This window comes from Crocodylus porosus, unplaced genomic scaffold (assembly GCF_001723895.1).
Source record: "Crocodylus porosus isolate Cpor-Errol unplaced genomic scaffold, CroPor_comp1, whole genome shotgun sequence".
Lineage (NCBI taxonomy): Eukaryota > Metazoa > Chordata > Crocodylia > Crocodylidae > Crocodylus > Crocodylus porosus.
The window spans coordinates 21,393,733-21,412,552 of NW_017728947.1; the positions used below are offsets into that span (position 1 = coordinate 21,393,733).

Genomic DNA, 18,820 nt, shown 5'->3' on the forward strand with positions numbered 1-18,820 from the left:
TAAATTGGATGCTTATCTTGCTGGGATCCTATGACCCCAGCTGACTTCCTGCCCTTTGGGCAGGGGGCTGGACTTGATGATCTCCCGAGGTCCCTTCCAGCCCTAATGTCTATGAAATCTATGGCTGAATCTAGCACGTGGGTCAAGCCAGCACACAGCTGGATCCAGCAAGCAGAGCTGAGCTGGTGAGTGGCCATATCTGATGGGTGAAATCAGGCCATGCATGGTATCAGGCCAGTGTGTGCGCCTGGGCCATCATGCTAGATCACACATGTGACCAACCCTATACACCTACCCCACATGCTGGATCTGGCCTGTGAACTGGTCCTACACCAGTCATCTGGCCTGCAGGGCAAAAAGGTTGAGCATCACTGGCTTAGGAGAATCCATAGATGGCATAAGTTCAGCTTTATGGCACCCGCTTCGTGACCTTCTGCCATAGAAGAAAAGAGGTAGGTGATCCTTAAAGGCTGCTCTAACTAAATGGGGCTTAAACTAAGCCCAGCCCTCCTCCAGTCAGATGACTCCTCCACTCAGCCCTAGCACACTTGCAGGCACCCTGGGTCAGCTGACTCCACACTTAGCTTTGGCCTGCACCTGCAGGATGCTGTGCAGGCTGCTTCAGCTCTTGAAGTGGCAAGTGCCCTAAGCGTCCTGCCACACCTAACTGATTTAAACTTGAGAGAGGCAATGTTTTTCAGTGTATTACATGGGGATACTGTTGCATAAGTTCCATTAATGTTTATAAGAGTCCTGTGGCTCCAAAAATTATTGTTTATTTGAGTGAAATTAAGATGTTTCAATTGTACAGTTAGGGCATATTATTAATTATCCACTAAAACCTGTATTATGATAATATATATTAATATGTCTCTATGTTTTATGTAAGAGCTCTTTTGAAAGTATAGATGTTTAAAGTATATGTTTATAAATGCCAAAATTCTTGGAATTTTTTCTAAATAGATATAGCAGTAGGAGTGGGGGGAGTTTTTGCCAAGTGTACCACAAATTAGTTTTGCACAGTCATCAAGTGCCACTCCAATCCCCATCCTTTCTCTGATTTGCTGCTCTGGTTTATGTTTCCTTCCCTGTGCTTCCTGCCCAATTTGCTACTTTGCTTTCTGCTTCCTGCCATATCTGCCACTGTGCTGCCTGACCCCTTACCAATCTGCTACATGCCACACACAGAAGCTGCCTGCACCAGCTTGTGGCATCAGTGCCACATGTTGGCCTTGTCTTACAGTATCTGATGGCCTACTGCCATAAAAGTTTAAGCTGTAAGATAATCAGATAGCAAAAATTAAGGAAGGTTAGTCATATCTTCAGTGGTTGAATGCCAAGAAAGTCTCACAGGAGCTAGTCACAAACACTGGTGATTCAATAAGTGGCTTTCTTATCTGTGTCAGTGGCCTATGTAATATGAGAAATCATTTTGTAGATGCTTACTTTAAAAGATGTAATATTGAAGATTTTGACTAAGGCCCCACTCCTCCAAAGACATCTGCACATGCTTAACTTTACACCCTGTATATAGTCCAGTTGAACTCCCTGAATTTCTCAGAGGACAAAGTTAAGCATATGCATAAACTATTTCATGACTGGACTCCAGCTGTAGCCATTAAATAATTAAAGGCTGTTTCGTTAAAGTAACATTGTCAGATTTGGTGTTCTGGACAAATTTTAAATTTGAGTAATTACATGTTATTTATCTTGACTTCCTCCCTATTTTAATGGTATGTTTCTCCTCTGGTTTACTCTGTTTTGTGTGTAGCTATGCATGTTAAATAACTGCCACATATCACCTTATGAATGGTTACAGATCATTGTGATCCCTGCATATATGTACTGGGTATATCTACATGTGCGGTTAATGTGAAGCAATCAACTCCATAGCAGTTGGAGCCAGAGTAAACTACTCCCAGGCACACTGTCTACACATGCACCCAGGACAACAGCAATTTGAGTCAGGGCAGAGCAGTTTATGCCAGGCTAGGCTGGCAGGGAGTATGGGGGGTCAGTGGCATCAGGCAGTGGAGGGGGTGGCTGGGGCATGAGGGTGCCAAAAGTGGCTAGGTGGAAGGAAGGAGTGTGGCTAGGTGGCAGACAGGAGTCTGGCCCTCTGCTACCTGGATTAACCAGCTTCAATTTATATCTCTGGTCAGCATCTACACTTGTGTTTAACTGCAGTTAATTACTCCACTGTAAAGTAGTACTGTCCCTGACAGTACTATCTGACAATGGCATAAATTAATTTGCTGTGGCGTGATAGTGTAGCAGGTATAGATGGTGATACTTTACTCCACTACTAATGTAATTTTTAAGAGGGCAGTATTCGATTTGGATTCGGCCCAGTTAGGAGGACAATGATTCGATTAGTTGATTTGGATCACTGTCCCAACTGGATTTGGTTGAATCTGAAGATTCGATCCTGATTCAGAGAATCAGCAATTTGGCTATAGACACAGCTTGCTATGTTTTTTCTATGTACCTCAAGGTACCAGGCATGGCTCGTGAACGCTGAGATGGTGGGACAGATGGAGTGGATAGAGTACTTCCAATCCACTTCAGGGTCCACCACTGAACATGGAGGGGATCCTCCCCGCACCTCCTCGGTTCAGCAATCGGTCACAGGGGGAACCCAGGTGTCCCCCCCAGACCCAGGAAGCACCAGTCGCCGAGCTGGGGGCGGGGGTCCCCTACACACTCTGCAATGGACCTGGAAGTGGACCAGAACTACTTCTGGTCCCCTTTTGGGTCCACCACCAAGCACGCAGGGGAGCTCCCTTGCACTCCCATGGGATGCTCCATCTGCCCCACCATTGTAGTATTCACAAGCCACGCTTGGTATTTCAAGGTACACAGAAAAAACATAAAGCTGTGTCTATGGCCGAATCATCGAATGTCTCTTGATTCAATTCTGATTTGGAGATTCGGCCGCTGAATCGGGCCAAATCTCCTCTGAATCAAATCAGCGATTTGAAGCTTTGCACAGCCCTACTAATTAGTCTATTTGCAGTTAAGTACATGTGTAGATGTACCTACTGTGTGTATATTAGCTACAGATTGTTGTGAACCCTGTGTATACATACTGAAGCTGGAAAAGGTTTTGAATTTCTTTAGTCTGAAATGTACTCTACAAGCAGAGGTCACTATGGATGCATATGTGTTGTCTGGTTATATTTTTGTGAAGAGTTATAGGCCAGTTTTTTAAAATGACTGCCAGATTTGGAAATGTCAATTTTTGATCACTTAAGTTTACGTATTTAGAGTCTTATCTTTAGAGGAACTGAGTATTCATTTGAAATTACTGAGAGAGGTAGCCCCACTGAGTACCTTTAAAAAATAGGTCTGAGATTAGGTCCCTCAAGACTGGAAGCCACACTTGAAAATTTGTGCTCCTGTATCTTCAATGAATTAAGTAGGCAAAACACAGTAAAAACAGGACTGATGTATGTAAATTACTTCTTGTATAATATTCTCTCTCTCCTTCTAAGAGGCTTTATCTTACTGATTCACATACTCTGGCCCTGGACAGACATACCATTTGAAGGACTCCATATGCCTTTGAAGCACTTAAAAGAGGAGTGAACAGATGTATACCTCCAATGGAGTGCTACAAAAATGGCCAAGTGCTCCAAAAATAACCCTGGAGGAAACCAGCAATTAGTTGAAAGCATTTCATTCTGAAGCACTTCCAGTTACATCTGTGCTGTACAGAGAATAACAGGTTTCTCAGTTGTCTTACATCCCATAAGGCTCTGTGTCCCACAGGAGGAGGAAAGGAGAGCAGGGCAGACAGACAATGAGCACTCTCCTTTGTATTCAGCCTTTCCCAGGGTTAGAAAGCAGGGATTTCTTCATGCCTCTCCATCTCTGATTTCCTGTTTCCAGCTAGGGGATGCAGGGTCTCTTGGGTTGGTAGAGAGGGGATGGGCTTCCAGTCTCCTGGTTCTGGTGGCAGGGCACATAGCCATCTTCAGCAATCTTGCATATCTTTCCATCTCCAAAACTGGGAGACTGCACAGGAGAGCCCTCATGTTGGGGAAAGCAGAATCACAGGACTGAGTAACCCCTTTTTGCATCCCCTGTCCATAGCCTGAAGCAGTCTAAATTTCAAGTCCCCTTAACTGGAGTGGAATTTGAAACGCTTCAAATGTACAAATGCCCAAGTCCTTTCCCACCAAGCCTATGCCAACTTGCTATAGTAATATTCCTTGTACAAACTCATTTCACAGACCCAGCCCAATGGACTGAAGCAGTAGGAGGGAGTAATGTGAATGTGTTACCGTCTTGCACAGTTTGTATGTAAACCATTGGAGATTTGGGGCACATCCAGATGAGTGCAGACATTTGTTTCTCCATGGACAAGTGGCGGTGGCACAGTCCTACTTGTCCCTGAGGAATGCCCATGCCATGTGCACTCTGGCATGTGGCAGGTTAACCTGGGTAGGGTAGGGGAGGCTGAGGCCAGCAACTGTGCTGGCCTCAGGTCCTGGAGGTCTCAGGGAGCTACACTGCTAGCAGGAAGCCTGGCTAGCAGCCAGAGTGTGGCTCTGGCTGGCTGGGCTCCACTTTTGGGTGGCATATGCTGCAGCCATGTGTGCTGCCCCTTTTGGCATGGGTGTTTGTGACCTCAGGGTCTCCTGGGGTCAACACTCCCTCCCCCCACTGCAAAGTAGCAGTGTGGGGAATGCCTGCATGTGTGGTATGTGGCATTGCAGATGGGTCTGAGGTGCCACAAACCGCACGTCTGCAGTTGTCTGGACGTGCCGTTGGTGTTTTTATTTAAAGTCTCAGTTGCTGAAATATCAGCTGTCATAAATAAGTAAATTTTTAGCCTTTCTGGTTCCAGAGAAAAGCTTGAAAATATGAAGTATATCCTAAACTCTCAGAGCCAGAGGGCAAATGCAAAGAACACAAATGTACATTTTTAAAAAGTTTATGCTTTTAAGTCATTCTCGTGTATTTTGAATGCTTGAGGTTGGTGATACAGAGAAAGGGAGGAACAGAAGCAACAAACTGGGAGAAGAGAGGGAGGGACATAAGACAATATGATGAAAAATGAGAAGAGACTTCAGAGAAGGAGAAACAAGCAGCAGATCCCAAGAGAAAAAAAAATCAACAGAGTTGGGTTGAATGGACATAGGGTGATGTTGCTCTAGCCTGTAGGAAAAAAATGTAAACAGAAATGCCTGTCAATATTTCAGAGATGAAAAGAGACAAAAAATGTTTTTGTGAAGGGAACAAATACTAGATGTCTACGTATGTTGGGGTATATCTTTGAGTGTATGTGCATAATATCATTTATTTCTTCTCTTCATTCTGCATTTGTTGTTCTCTTCTTTCTCAGCTGTCGCTAATTATTGAGCAGGTCATAAAGACTGCATGATGAAACCTAACTTTCTATGAGTTACCAAATCAGTAAATCTGATTCACATCCTTTTTCCTTTAAAAATCTGTTAGATTTTATTTCAGGTGAAGTTGCCCCTTTGGAATACCTAATAATTTAATGACTTTTTCTGCTGCATCTGGCTTGTAAATCTGCTTTTTCCTCACTTACACACTGTAATTTTATAATTCCAAGGAATGATTACTGTTCTACATCAGAACAGCAAAAAATGATTCAAGACTTCTACGTTAAATTTATGTTAAACTTCAGTAGGAAATCCATATACATTATCTCCTACTAATATGTTAAAAATTGTTTCTTTTTATGACAGAATGGTGAAGCACATTCTGAGGTCATCAGAATACAGACTAGTCAGAGAGAAGATGAATATTATGCAAGCTACATTAAAAATGATACCATTTATGAACAAGAAGAAAATGGAGTAAAAAATATTGTAGGCCTTTCTTCTGACATTGATAAAGTACAGGCAAAACGAAATAATGATAGTACTGAAGAGGCAAATAAAATAATTGCTGAAGGTATAAATACTTATAAAGACAGTATATGACAAGAGCATGATTCAGTGCCCTAAATCAGTGTTCTTGTATAGATCATTTTGAAATGCTTGGTATCTGTAGGTGCCAGTTTGTATAAAGTAAACAAAATTTAGTAGAAGCCCAATCTCTTACACAGCTGCTTGGCACACCAGTGGTATTTGCATCTTGTATCATCCTTTAAGCTGGTATAGCATGTTGTTCTCTGCATACCACCGTGAGGCACATGGTTGTATTCTGAGAAACTCTGATTGTCCCCAGCTCTTGTAAAGGAGTATTGTCAGGCAAAGACTCCCCTTCTCTCTGTACGCTCATGCACAACGCCAGGAATACTGCAGCTCTGTATGCAGCCACAGCATCCCCATTTTTTAGGTCCCTGTAACAATATTTTCTTATTTTGAACCTGGCATGAAAACCAGCCTTCAAAATTAGAAAGTCAAATTGTTAAGATCTTCATAGGTACTTGCTGAATCATCTCTCTTGTGGTCTAATAGAAATAACATTGGAAGATACTTCCAATTAATACTTTCTCTGATTACTATCATGCCTTAGCTTTTCTGTGTTGTTCAGTCGTGACAAATCAATGACATATTTGTTTGATATGACCACAATCCCCAGATTAGGCAGATGAATTTTATTTAATGTAGGGAGTTTTAGGTTAAAAGGATGAATAAACACAATTGTGCTAGTAAACCAGTCATGTTGTTATATATGCAGAGTGAAAACATAAAATTAAATATATGAATATATGTTATAAATTAAACTTTTTTTCAATTATTTTGACAAATATTCAGTTGGACAGGACTTAAAGTGAACCTATACAGTTAACATGAACATAGGACAGTGAGGAACCTCCTAGGTCCTCAAGGCCCTACTTTTGCAGGTGTGTCATCATGTTAACCCTTTTGTAAACTTAGAGGTATTTGTCTTAGAAGTAGATAGAGTCTTTTGTGCCCCTGGTACTCTAACTGGGTAAACTGTTCCAGAACTTCTCTTCTTTGATGGTAAGCTTCTTCTAGTTTCCTGCCTAAATTTATTTATAACTATTTTTTTTAAACTGGAAAACAATGTTAGCATACTGTTCTCAGTTTAAAAAGCATAACATTTGGTAAATTGTCCTAATACAAAATTGAGCCCCCAGAACTTTCTGATAGAGAAAATTACAACTCTATTTCACATGAGAAAAATAAAAAACTAAAATGCAATTATGTGCTATATATGCAACTAGGTATGGATTGCATTTTGTCTATTACTTTAAAAATAATGCATTATGTAGCCATTAGCTTTTTGTCTAATTATAGCACATTCTCATATTTTTAGATCTACAAGTTCTTGAAAACTGTTGTATGATTGAAGATAAGGGTATTAGCCCTTGTGAAAAAAAACAAAGAGAGGTTTCTCCAAGCAAAACCTTTTGCACAGATGTTAATTTAAGTAATCAAGGATACACCTGGGAAGTATGTGTCGCTGGGTGCAAAGAGGTTGCGAAAGAAAAAATGTACTTGGAGAAAAGCATTGTAAATGCAAAAGTAAAGGCGCAGGACAGCCCCTGCTCACCTACAAAGCTCCCAGCTGAAATAAGAAAAATGCTCCTAGACAATACTGAAGCATCAGGTGTCTTCAGTGAGGATGCAGGTCAGCAGACAGGCTCCAGCAAGCATACAGCTGGCAGTACTACAAATGAATTAGTTTGTAACACAAATGATAAGGCAGATATCACACCCACACAGTATGAAAAAGATGTCTTTATAAAGGATATACTTAACAAAGAGTGCAGCTTTGCTCTAGGCACTGAAAAAGAGTCTGCAACTGAGAATACCACAAGCACTCCACAAGCTAAAACCAAATTTAATTTTGCCATCCTGTCTCAGGCTACAGAAAATAATTGGACAACATTTCCGAAATTTTGTTTACAGGACAATGGCAAGTATTTAGATGACAAACAATGCAAAACAGAACAGAATCAACTGTTAAATCGAAGCACCAGTGGCATTTCCTCAGATACACTTTCATTTAAACAGATTCCTAAAGATGTTCAAGAGAGATGCAATGATGAAAATGCAAGCAAAACCAATGGAAATTGTATATTAAACAGTACTTTTAATACAATAATTGATGCTTCAGTTCAACCTACCTTTTTTTTTGATAATGCAAGTGCAGATTCTTGTAACACAAACGAAAAGAATACTACTAATGTATCTGTGATAGAAAATGTAAATGTAGGTACTGAAAAACGAGATACATTGACAAAACTGAATGATATACAAAGTGACCAACCTGAGCAAGACACTACTGAACTAACAGGAAGTGCTATAAATAAGCATGTTTGTACGGATGTGATTTTGCCTTTAAACACTGAGAAAAATTGGTCAGCCCAGAGTGATGATTTTGAAATTGTACATAAACAAAATTTCACAAACAAAATTACCACAGGTAAACACGTTTCCTGTGAAAAAGATCAATTAAATGATACCCAGATATCAAACATTAAAGGAAGACAATCCTCTATGATTAATGATAATAATGCTGTGAAGAATACATTGTTAAAAGAGGAAAAAGAGTCACTAAATAATACAGTTGCAGAAGCGAAATTTGCTGAAGGTCACCTGGAAGAATCATGTTCTTTACCCATAAGGACATCTGGAGATTTAGTAAACAGAAGTGGAAGGTCATCCTTTGATCTTTCAACTTCAGATAAAAAAACTGAGAAAACTCCAGTAGACTTAAAGTTTTTAGATCTCGGTCCTTGGTCAAAAGTAAATCATGTTGAAAGTCAAACAATGGGGGCTTCAACTTCCAAAGCGCCTTTTCTTTTGAAAGAGAAACTATTATGTCTATCAGAAAACAAAGAGATACTTTCTCTAAAACTGTGTCATAATTTGAGTGGAAATGCTGTAACGAAAGAAACAGGACTAGGTAAGAGCAATAATTATTTCCATTGTGTTTCTTTGATAATTTAAACTGTAAAGAAAAAATGTGGAAAAATACTTAAATATGGAATTTTCTGTTTAATTAATATTAAATAATATTAGAGAAAAAACTTAAGCTTTTTGATATTTAATTTTCTCTACTAACATGGCATTCTCTTATGTGGACTGATCTAAACAATCTCTATATGTTTATCCATTTATTTGAACAAATAAATTAATCTCTTCCTTTCCCTTATAGAACAGGAGAAATGCTATGACAAGTAATTTAATTTTTATAGCTGTGTTCATAGTAAACATCAGCCTTATTGCTCAGAGATGAAGGCATTAGAGTGAAGACTTAGCATGGATACCTGCATGGGCAGTGCATCAGAAGAGAGCATGGGTGGGCACATGCCAACCCAGATTTCTGTGCTGATGGTGGGGTACAGGGCTGCAGCCCAGCCAGAAAAAAAAGGCCCGGCAGTGGCGTGGCCAGCAGCAGCAGTGTAATTTCTGCACTGGCCACAGGGTGCAGGGCTGCAATCTGGTCAGAGTCAGCACCTGGTGGCAGCAGGGGTGGCAGTGGTGTAGTTGTAACCCACTGCCTGCACTGTCAACATTTATGCATCATCAATGAATATATGTATCCTTGGTAAGTGATCCTGATGCTGGGTAGAGTCATAAATCAACTGTCATTTTTTTTTTCCACAAGAGTTGAGGGTCTCACACTCTTTCCAGGTACCCAATGCACGCTTAATGCCAGTTGTGGATCAATTAGTGCCTTTTAGAACTGAGTCCAACTAGTTCAGTTATTTTACTATATGTCATTAATTATACCCCCAATATCAGCTGAACATGGCAAAAATGAAAAAGGAGAAAAATGTATTCTTTGAAGCTTTGGAAAAGGAAAATAAAGGCTTTTTTTCAATTGCAACTGTCACAGTTGGTGATTATTCCCTAGCAATATTATGTATGCACAAATTCCAGGAAGAGTAAACATTTTTTAAAAATCTCTCCTAATAAAACATAAAAAGTAGTAAAGCAGATAGATTTAATTAATTTGAAATAAACTTATGTAGTACATTTTGATTACTTTATTGGGAAATGCAGTGCAGAAACTCAAAATAATCTTTATCAAGATAAGAAAGAGGATTTTTGTTTCCACATTATGATTACTTTAATATATTTGATGAAAAAATAATGATTTTATAGTAACCAAAACTGTGTTGGTTGCTCCAGAAAAGAAATAAGAAGACCTAAGATATTCTTTTTAAAATGCAGCTTAATTATCTAGATGCCTGAGACCCATTGACTTTTACCATAAAATATTTTGGTGCTTTTGAAGTGCTACCCTTAATAACTATCACAAAAAGTTTACAATCATAAAAAAGAGATGGGGGGGAGAGAGAGAGATAGAGAAAGAGACATGGATAGGATCTGACATGCTTGAGCAATGATAACTGTAAGGCAATAGAAGCAAGAACAACCTAGAGTTACAGAAATAAGGTAATGCGATTACATAGACTTGTTACACATAAGTTGTCATGTGTTCCTTATATGCATTCCTCTGCACACCCATGCACACGTGTATAATTTTGGATTCTGTTCATTGATCTATACCAATATTTCAATGTTTGAGTAACAGAAAGTTAATTCAGAAATGTTTAATTAGTCCTATATGGCCCTTGCACAGAAGAATGAATGGATGAGGACTAAAGAGGAGGCCTACAAGGAGAACTGGTGGATCATTCCATGACTGTTTTGTGTCATGCATTGTTCATGGAATAAACCATAGGTTTATGGCTTAATCTGAGTTAGTCTGATATTTCTCTTCTAATAGGAGTATTGGATTTAGTACATAGGAACAGTTGCCTAGAAGTTAGGTACTGCAATGCCTAGGTTTTACACATCTGTCCCAAGAGTAGAATCTGGAATCCTAAGGGAGGCATCTGGACCCACTTTACAAAATATGGCTGTTTGGGCTAAAAACAGATGGATTTCTTGAGGACAAAGCCTTTTATTTTGGAATCCTACAGATTTACAAGTTCATTATCTCAGCCTAAATACCTGTGATATACTGAGATGACACTTTTCCCCTGGGACAATAAGGTCTAATATGAAGTAGGTGCCATTCAAGTGGAATGAGTAAACAACCTTCCTACACCTGTTTTGATGCACGTCAAAGCCTGGGACAATCAGCCAGGGGAAAAATCCTGTACATATTTTTAGCTGGCGAAACTAATTGGTTCAGAGACATATGACCTTTTTTATACAACTATCAATTTTGTCAAATGCTAAAACAAAAGCTCATACCCCTCTGAAGATAAAAACAAATGACTGGTTTACCCTGGAAAAATTAATTTTATTGAGGGATCCTAAACCCTGTTTGTTCTATCTTATGTACCTGTCAAAAGCATCATGGGTGCCTGTAGATGTGCAGGACATCTGCTCTGATGTGCTGTAATTACAGTGCGTTGGAGTAGACTTGATTAATCGAGTCTGCTGGAGAGTGCTAATTAGCTCCTGGGAGCTGCTCGTATAAAGTGTCCACAGCATCACATGTATGCAGTGTCTCCATGCTTCAAAATGGCAGTGGGAGTGCTTTAACTAAAGCTTATTGAACGAGCTTCAGTTAAAATGCAGCTGCCGCCATTTTGGAGTGTGAGATGCTGAATACATGTGATGCTGTAGGCACTTTAATTAGAGCAGCTCCCAAGAGCTTCTATAATTAAAGAACCCCCTCTCCCCATTACCTCCAGAGCATATGTAAAGATGCCCCAAATGCTCCATACTGGAAACCAACTAACTTCCTTTTCATTCCCACAGCTGAGCTGTGCTTTTCTTTCCCATTTCCAATAATTCCTATTTCTTCACCAGCCTTAAATGTCTAGCAAACATCACAAATGGAACCCAAAAAGCTAACCCAGAATCCCTCTATCATTCTTTCAGCCTGTAGCATATGATTAGTGTGGCCCTGCACCTCATCTTAATATAAATTTGGGAGGATCCTAGGACTCATAACATGAACACCTGGTTCTAGTCATGCAAGGGCTAATTAGCATGATTCCTTTGTGTGTGTGTGTGTGAGAGGGGTATGTGGAGTATACACACATACTGTGTGACACTGTGGTATCGCTATGGCTTGAAATGCTGTTGACTCTGCTGGGATCCAGCACAATGAACTATATAGTAAATTATGAGCCTTTTGGCTTTGGATTAATATCATGCATAGTGGGCATGTCTCTATATGTTCATTGATGCACTTTTGCTAATGTGCACTAAATTTAGTACCTCGATTGTGTGGCACTAGAAAAAGGCACGTTAGCTTATTTTAATGTGCATTAATGAAAGTGAATAGTTATTTTGTGATGCTTTAATGCGCATTAATATAGGCTGATATGCATCAAAGCACACATGTAGATGCACCCAGTTTATACAATATATACATAGATACAAAGTGCTGCTTAAACGTATGTTTGTGGAATACTTCTGCTAAAACTTACATTAGTTTTTCTCTCTCTTTATATATATATATATATAAAATTAGTTTCTATGCGTCTAAATTGATGAGTCAGTTAAAATGGAGACAATAAACCCAGATTAAAGTAGCCCTCTGTGTTCCGTCCTGCCCTGTCTTCAGCAGGACTTCAGATTAATGTGACTAATCACATCTGCTTACAAAGCATGGGGAGACTTGGACGTCAGGATGTCAAGACAACCCCACACTAAGTAGGCAGCGAAGTAGAGTTCGATAGTGGGAAAATGCTGAGAGATAGGATAGATCTTAAATCTTGCCTTCCAGGCATCTTATTCAGGGCTGTAGGGAGGTACCTCCATCTGCTTGGGAATCATCGTCTGAAGGCAGGTGCCTATACCTTTTCTTTCAAAGAACTGAGCAGGTTTCACACTTTTCTTTTAATATGCAGCTGGAGGAGATGTTTGCAGCAGCCCCTTTGATATAATAGCATAGTAGTCAATCAGAATAAGGAGACTCTTCCGTAGGGGATTCAGAAGTCTAACCTAACCACTAGCTATACGCTATTCTGAGTTGGTGAAGCAGAAGCAACACATTACACCTCTCTTGTTGAAGCTGTGTCATTTTGCCAAAAATGAATTTAGGAGACATTGGACCAGAAAGAAAGCGATCATGACTCTCAAGTTGGGTGGTATTATGATTTTCTCTAAATAGGCTGATCAAAGCAAGGGCCCATTGTGTTAGGAAGACACATGTGTGCTGTGAAGAGCTTCGTTAATGCTCCTGTGATTTTTCATAGCCTTCTAATAAAAATAGCAATTATAGATTAAAAAGAGCAATTAGAAATGGGGTGCTTCTGTTGTGTCATATCAGGAATTTCATAGAATCATAGAATCAATGAGTCGGAAGGGACTTAGATCATCTAGTCTGACCCCCTGCCATGGGCAGGAAGAAGCACTGGGGGTGGCAAGGGTCATAAGACTCCAGCCACGTGCCTATCCAGTCTTCTCTTGAAGATTTCCAGGAAAGGTGAGAGCACCACGTCTCTGGGAAGCCTATTCCAGGTTCTGGCCACCCTTACAGTGAAGTGGTTCTTCCTAATATCTAACCTAAACCTATCCTCCCTCAGCTTGTGGCCATTGTTCCTGGTGACTCCAAGGGGGGCCCTGGTGAACAGACTTTCCCCGAGTCCCTGCTGGTGGCCCCTGATAAGGTTGTAGGCAGCCACAAGATCCTCCCCTCAGTCTCCTCTTGCGGAGACTGAAGAGATTCAGGTCCCTCAGCCTCTCCTCATAGGGCTGACCATGGAGGCCCTCAACCATACGAGTGGCCCTCCTCTGGACCCTCTCCAGGTTCTCCATGTCCTTCTTGAAGTGTGGCACCCAGAACTGGACACAGTATTCCAGCTGCAGCCTGACCAGCGCCGCATAGAGGGGGAGCAAGACCTCTCTGGACCTGTTAGTGATGACCCTGTTGATGCAGGACAGGGTGTGGTTGGCTCTGCTTATTGCTTCATCGCATTGGCGACTCATATTCATCCTGGAGTCAGTCCTGACTCCAAGATCCCTCTCTGCCTCTGTGCCGCTGAGAGGGTCAGCCCCTAATCTATAACCATAATGCTGCTTCCCGCTCCCCAGGTGCAGCACCCTGAACTTGTCCTTGCTGAACCGCATCCTGTTCAGATCCACCCACTTCTCTAACTTATCCAGATCTGCCTGGATGCAGTTCCTGCCTGCTGGTGTATTCACTTTACCCCACAGCTTGGTGTCATCAGCGAACTTGAACAGGGTGCTCTCCACACCCTCGTCCAGGTTGCTAATGAAGATGTTGAACAGCACTGGCCCAAGGACTGAGCCCTGGGACTCTGCTGCCCATACCCTCCCAGGTCGACATCAACCCGTCCACCACCACCCTCTGGGTTTGCCCCTGGAGCCAGTTTGCCACCCATGTGACTGTGTATTCATCAGTGCCGCAGTCCCTCAGCTTGCCTATCAGAATTGGGTGGGATACTGTGTCGAAGGCCTTCTGGAAGTCCAAGATGACATCGACTTCCACCTTCACATCTAAGCTCTTTGTTACCTGGTTACAGAAAAAGACCAGGTTAGTCAGGCAGGATCGGGCTTGCACAAACCCATGCTGGTTACCCCTCAACATCACTTCCCCTGCAGGGCTCTCACAAATGTGGCCCTTGATAATTTTTTCAAAGACCTTCCCCAGGATGGAAGTGAGGCTGACTGGCCTGTAGTTGCCAGGCTCTTCCTTCCTCCCCTTCTTGAAAATAGGGACCACATTGGCCCTTTTCCAGTCCTCAGGGACCTGGCCCAAGCACCAGGAGTCCTCAAACAGCCGTGCCAATTCCCTCAGCACCTGCAGATGAAGGTCATCTGGGCCCGCCAACTTGGACACATTTAAGCCCTCCAGGTAATCCTTAACTACGTCTGAACTAACAGTCGGGGGACTTGCATCCTTCCCGGGCCTCTCTACGCTGTCACCCGAGAGCACCCCATTGTCAGCAGACAGGAACACGGAGGCAAAGAACTTGTTAAAGAGTTCTGCCTTCTCTCGCACATCCATCACCAACTGCCTTGCCCTGTCCCCTAGGGGGTCCAATGTTACCCCGAGACTTCTTCTTGCTACCTATATACTTGAAGGACTTTTTGTTATCCTTAATCCCTGAAGCTAATCTAAGCTCCAGTGCTGCTTTAGCATTCCTCACCAAATCCCTAGTAGCTCTGGTCAGGTAGGTGTACTCCTCCTTTGTCCCTGCCCCCTGCTTCCACCACCAGTATGCAGGGGGCAGGGACAAAGGAGAACAATGCTCAGCCATGAAGGTTTCTTGGACCCTTTTCCTGCCTTCCTGTGCAGAGGAATTGCATCCTGCTGCGCCCCAGGGATAGCCTCCTTGAGGAAGGACCACCTTTCCTGGACCCCCATACTAGCTACCCCCTGGGCTCCAAGTGCCTCCCTGACTACTGTCCTGAGCACATCAAAGTTGGCTTTCCTAAAGTCAAGCTTTTGCGCTGTGCTAGTTACCCTCCCCACCTTTCTCTGAATAGCAAACTGGATCATTTCATGATCACTGTCTCCTAGCCTCCCTTGTACTAGCACCTTCCCCACCATTTGTTTTTGTCCCAGTGCTATTATATATTTGTATTGGTGTTTTGAAAGAAAATATAGGATCATTAGTGGTAAAGATTACAGATGACAAAAATTGGTGAAATTACATGCAATAATAGGGAAAGATCAATTGTATATACTAACCTGAATCACTTGATAAATTGGACTTATTTAAATTATATGTTTTAATGCAGCAAAATGCAAAGTTGGGGAAAGAAATGGAGGTCACAATTACAATTTAGAAACAGAATATTAAATTGCAGTGACTCTAGAGTCTGAAGGATAATGGTAGATAGTAAAATATGAGCTTCCTGTGCAGTTGTTTAAATAAAAGCATGAATATGTTTCTTAAATGGATAAACAGAACAATGTAAAAAGGAAGGTAGTTTGGTATATGGTATTAGTGTGACCATCACTGGTATATCGTTTCCAGTTCTGGTGTTCAAGTTTCAAAAGGTTGTAGAGAATGTGAAAGTGTTGAGAGAGCTACAAGAATGACCAATCTAGAAAATATACTTCATTGAGAAATCTGTGAAGGTCAGTCAATTTATTTAATCCAAAAGTAGATTGAACACTGTCCTGATCTACCTACCTGAGATGTAGATTTCTGAATGTAGATCTTTCTTTAATATAGTAAACAAAACATAGTGAGGTCAAAAAGGCTTAAGCTAAAGAAATCCAGACTAAAGAAAAAGCAAAAATGTATAAGAATTATGGAATTAACCAGTGAAACAATTTTCCTCAAGTATATGATGGATTTCCTTTTACTTGAAATCTTTAAATCAAAGTCAAAAAGGACATTATATCTTAATCAGGAATTATGAGCTTGATGCAAATTGTTACTTGTTGAGTCCATGTCCATATACTATGGGTGCGCATCTACATGTGCACTTTACTGCCTAGTTGACTAATTAGCTCTGCAGTAAAGTGTCACTTTCTATCTGTGTGCCCATATTAGGGTGCAGTAAATTAATTAACTACACTGTAAGACAGTATTATCTTATGGCGTAGTCAGTTGCTGCGCCAAAATGCACCTGTAGAATGGCCACGGCTCCACACTTTGGCAGTCTCATGCCCCAGCCAGCCCCTCTGCCACCCACCACTACTACCTGGAGTCTGGGGCTGACCCCCCTCCGGTTTGCTGGCAGCCCAGGTCTGCTCTGCCCTGGATCAAACTGCTGTGGTCCTGGGCACACATGTAAACACTGAGCTCGGGAGCAATAAACTCCGGCATGAACTGCATCAGAGTTTATTGTATCACCTTAATGGTATATGTAGATGCACCCCATAAGTGCTTAATGACCTGATTTTCCAAGGATGCTAAGCACCACAATTAAGGCAATGGATTTATGAATGCACAGCTCTCTGAGAATAACAAATACTTATTTGAGAATAAAGATACTTAATGGCTGGCTGGCTACTAGAAGCTGGTATTCAGAATTAGTCAGTCACTTCCAGAAACTAATGTTTTACCTAGCAATTATGATTTACATTGTACAATATGATGATTGGGAAAATATTCAATGTCAATAATTTGTAAAAATGTGCTTGAATTTTAATATCAGGACTTTTTGTAATAAATTTGTGAAATTATGGTAAACAGTTGTGTTTTAATAAAATAGAAACTTGTTATAAAACATCTTTCTTGTAGCCCTTCTGAAAAAAATGTCTGGCAATAGGATCAAAGTATAGAAAAAACAATAAAATAGAAATGAAGAAGCAAAACACAGAATTTCTGTGATTTAAAACAAAAACTTTTGGCTCTTAAGATCAGAGATAAACCAGAAGTTTAGTCACTCTAAAATTAGTGCCTGGAGAATAAATTGCAGTTGTTACCATTTCCTTTTTGTCAATCAGATTCTACCAGTATTAAGAGAGTTGCTGACACTTTGAATACCTCCAGTATCCACCGAGACCCCAAGAGAGATCCCAGTGAAGAATGGAATGCAATAGCAAAGACTTTTTATGATTCTTCTTTTCCCACAGAACATGTAAGTCAATTAAAAATATTGCAGAGCAGACCTTAGTGAGCTAATACCACAGATATGTGTAGAACTGTACGCATCTGGATGCTTTAAGACCTAGTCGATCTCCAAAATAATATCAAGAGGGCAACATGGCACCATTTTTCACAATTAAGGTTGATAGAAAACAGCCGGAAAAAGTCACAGCATATAAATCAAGCAGATGCTAGCCAGTCTGTTTTGGGAGGACAGGGAGAGGTAGTTCATTGTGTACCTCAATAAAAATGATCACCTACAATGTAGGAATAAACATGTTATGTTCACTTTACTTACTGATTTGCTTACTAATTTACATGAATACATGCTATCTATTTAGAAGAAAACTTCAAGGAATTTTGAAGTATTTCAGTATGTTTTAAATACTAGGAGAAAAATTTGATTTTGAATAACTGTTTGAAAATGACAAGGCAAAATATTCTCCATGTCAATATACAGACATCTATGTATAAACAGAAAATTAAAAGAGGAAACCTGTGGTTCCCTTGGGTCTACTTGTTACATGAGATGACACTAGCCATAGTTCACATTGCATTTTTTAGATCTATGTGGTTTGTAATGGTGTGTGAGGAACTTGAACAAAAAGGCTAAGTCTGGTTCCTGTCTGAAGAGAGAGAAACAAATTCTAAAGCACAATATGAAATGTAACCTCAGGGGGTGATTTTTTTAAACTTCTGAATTACAACCAACTTGGAAACAGTTATTGCAAAAGGTATGGATAGTCAGTTACAGCTGGCTTTTGTTGATCTGATTTGTAGTGTGGGTATAAAAAGATATCTACATTGGTATCTAGTAGGGGTATGCAAAACGGGCTGTATTCGATTCGGCTTCGGCCCTAACTGAGGACAGTGATTTGATTTGTTGGTTCGGATCACTGTCCCCAATTTGATTTGGCCGAATCCAAATCTGAAGATTCAATGCTGATTCAGCGAATCAGTGATTTGGCCATAGACACAGCTTTAAATTTTTTTCTACATACCTTGAGGTACCAGGTGCGGTTCGTGAATGCTGTGATGGTGGGCAAGTGCAGCATCCCACAGGAGAATGGAGGGCTCCCCTGTAGGCTTGGTGGCGAATCCGGAAGTACATTTACCTCAGCAAATTTAAAGTCACCTGGAAGTACTTCAGGTCCACTTCTGGGTTTGCCACTGAGTGCGTAGGGGGACCCCACCCCTCTGTGTCCCCCTGGCTTGGCGATCGGCCATGGGGGGACCCCAGTTACCCCCCCCCAGACCCAGGAGGCACCAGTCGCCAAGCCTGATGGGTGCAGGGGGGCACCCCACATGCTCCCTGGCAGGCCCGGAAGTGCTTCTGGTACACTTCTGGGTCTGCTGCCAAGTGCGCTGGGGACCCCC

The 18,820-nt window shown here is 41.2% G+C and overlaps 1 protein-coding gene across 1 annotated transcript in view; it reads left to right on the forward strand.

The window, feature by feature from the left end:
- Window positions 1-18,820, forward strand: part of CCDC73 (coiled-coil domain containing 73) — an 80,228-nt gene that overhangs the window by 55,194 nt on the left and 6,214 nt on the right. The window contains exons 11-14 of the mRNA XM_019551020.1: window positions 5,721-5,949; window positions 6,028-6,044; window positions 7,245-8,859; window positions 17,302-17,435. Of these exons, the coding sequence (XP_019406565.1) occupies window positions 5,721-5,949; window positions 6,028-6,044; window positions 7,245-8,859; window positions 17,302-17,435 (1,995 nt within the window). The remainder of the gene's footprint in view (window positions 1-5,720; window positions 5,950-6,027; window positions 6,045-7,244; window positions 8,860-17,301; window positions 17,436-18,820) is intronic.